Raw genomic sequence first — 2014 nt, forward strand, 5'->3', positions numbered from 1 at the left:
TTTTTGCGGTACGCGGGCCTCTCACTGCTGTGGCCTCTCCCGTTGCGGAGCACAGGCTCCGGACGCACAGGCTCAGCGGCCATGGCTCACGGGCCCAGCTGCCCTGCGGCATGTGGGATCCTCCTGGACCGGGACACGAACCCATGTCCCCTGCAACAGCAGGCGGACTCTCAACCACTGCGCCACCAGGGAAGCCCTAGAATATCTTTGATTTTAGGAAATATGCATTATTTAGAGATAAAAGAGGGCATCATATCTCAGGTTACTGTCACATAATCCAGGGAAAAAAAACAGACGAAGAGAAAGAGTAAAGCAAACATGGTAAAGTGTTAACATTTTAGAAATCTAGCTGAAGTCACAGAGGAATACCATTTTTCTCCAAGTCTGAAATTATGTCCCCCCCCCCAAAAAAAAAAAATATATATATATATATAGATATATGTATGTATATTTAGACAGAATGACTATCTAAGGGTAAAAACAAATTTTCCAGTGATTTGACCTTTCCCAGCAACTCCTGGGGCAGATAGGCTTTCCGGGGCTTAAAGAGAGACCCAGTCTGGCTCACAGTCAACACAATGGCGCCTCCTTGCTGAAAGAAAGGAGAAAAAGCTGAATTTGAAAAAGACAGAAAAATGCATTTTAATCATCTGCAGTTTTTTTTTTTTTTTTTTGCCATATGGTGGTATGGCAGTGTGATCTAGCACAGTTAAATGGCAATTAAACTGATTATTAATTCTCAATTTGACTCTGACAGTAAATTGCTACATGATCTTAAATTTATCAAAATCCTTTCCAAAGTTGGTAAGAAATAAAAACACCTTGAACAATTGCAGCAAAGTGAAATTATGCCAATATTTCAAGAAAATGATTTTGAATACGTGTACTCCAGTCAAGTGGAAAGATAAGAAACCAAATATATAGATTTAAAACTTGGTACAGTTATGAGAATTAAATAAGATATAAGAACTTTCTGTCCATAAAATTAGAGACTGGTAGGTATTAGCAATGAGGCAGTTGAACATCTTTAAAACGAAAATACATTTCTTTCTGAAATCTGTTAGGTATCATATGCACTCACCCAATCATTTTTCACCATTTTCCTCAGGTTGTAAATAAATGCTAGTTCTTCTGGGGCAATCTGCACATCGGTCAATGTGTGAGACAGAGGTGAGAGGGAGGAGAAAGGGAGAAAAGAGGGAGAGAAGAGAACATTACTTGCTCTGCCTGGACGCTCCCCTGAGATATCTGCACTGACAACAACTAGAAAATCCTCAGCTGGGAAATCTCTGGAGGTCCATTGGTCAGGACTCTGCACTCTTACTGTCGAGGGCCTGGGTTCAATTCCTGGTCAGGGAACTAAGATCCCACAAGCTGTGCTGTGAGGCCAAAAAAAAAAAAGAAAAAAAAAAATCCTCAACTACTACATAACCATAGTACCTGAAGGTACCTCTGGAATAAGCTACATGGCCACTGCTCCTCAAACTGCCATGCTTCTGGAGATTAAAAAACAGTTACCAAGGGAGAAAATACCCACTACCCCAACCCACCCCCTTCCTTGATGCTTCTGATCATCTCTGCTTAGACCAGAGAACATCATTTTGAAAAGAGAAAGAAAAAATTGACAAAGAAACCACAGCTTTTGTTGTCATGCTCTTGGTATTCAGTGGATGATGGAATGTGGCATCATCTTCTCCTTCTGATACTATTTTCACTATACATCTTATTTCAAATATTCCAAGGCAAGAAAATATACTGCATGGTCTAGAAGGCTATGTCTCAGCCTACGTATATGATGGTTTCTGAAATCAGAGAAACCAAAATAGAGAAACTCAGTTCTCCTACCGGGCTTTTATCTTCTCTTTTCAGTGTGGTCCTTCCCCAGAGAGCATTGACTCCATCCACTGCCACCAGGAGGCGAAAAATACCCAAAGAACTTTGCCTCTTTAGCTCTTTGAGCACAATCCCAACTGCATCTGTGGCATTCCTCACCCGCATTATGCCCTGTAGGGAA

At 41.3% G+C, this 2014-nt stretch overlaps 1 protein-coding gene across 3 annotated transcripts in view; it reads right to left on the reverse strand.

Moving 5' to 3' along the window:
• Positions 1-2014, reverse strand: part of DAP3 (death associated protein 3) — a 17865-nt gene that overhangs the window by 3946 nt on the left and 11905 nt on the right. For all 3 annotated transcript variants that reach the window (XM_007457928.1, XM_007457930.1, XM_007457929.1), the window contains 3 exons: positions 1846-2004; positions 1082-1141; positions 503-592 (listed from right to left, as the gene is read on the reverse strand). In XM_007457928.1, coding sequence (XP_007457990.1) covers positions 503-592; positions 1082-1141; positions 1846-2004 — 309 coding nt within the window. The remainder of the gene's footprint in view (positions 1-502; positions 593-1081; positions 1142-1845; positions 2005-2014) is intronic.

Source organism: Lipotes vexillifer, unplaced genomic scaffold (genome assembly GCF_000442215.2).
Source record: "Lipotes vexillifer unplaced genomic scaffold, Lipotes_vexillifer_v1.1 scaffold238, whole genome shotgun sequence".
NCBI lineage: Eukaryota > Metazoa > Chordata > Mammalia > Artiodactyla > Lipotidae > Lipotes > Lipotes vexillifer.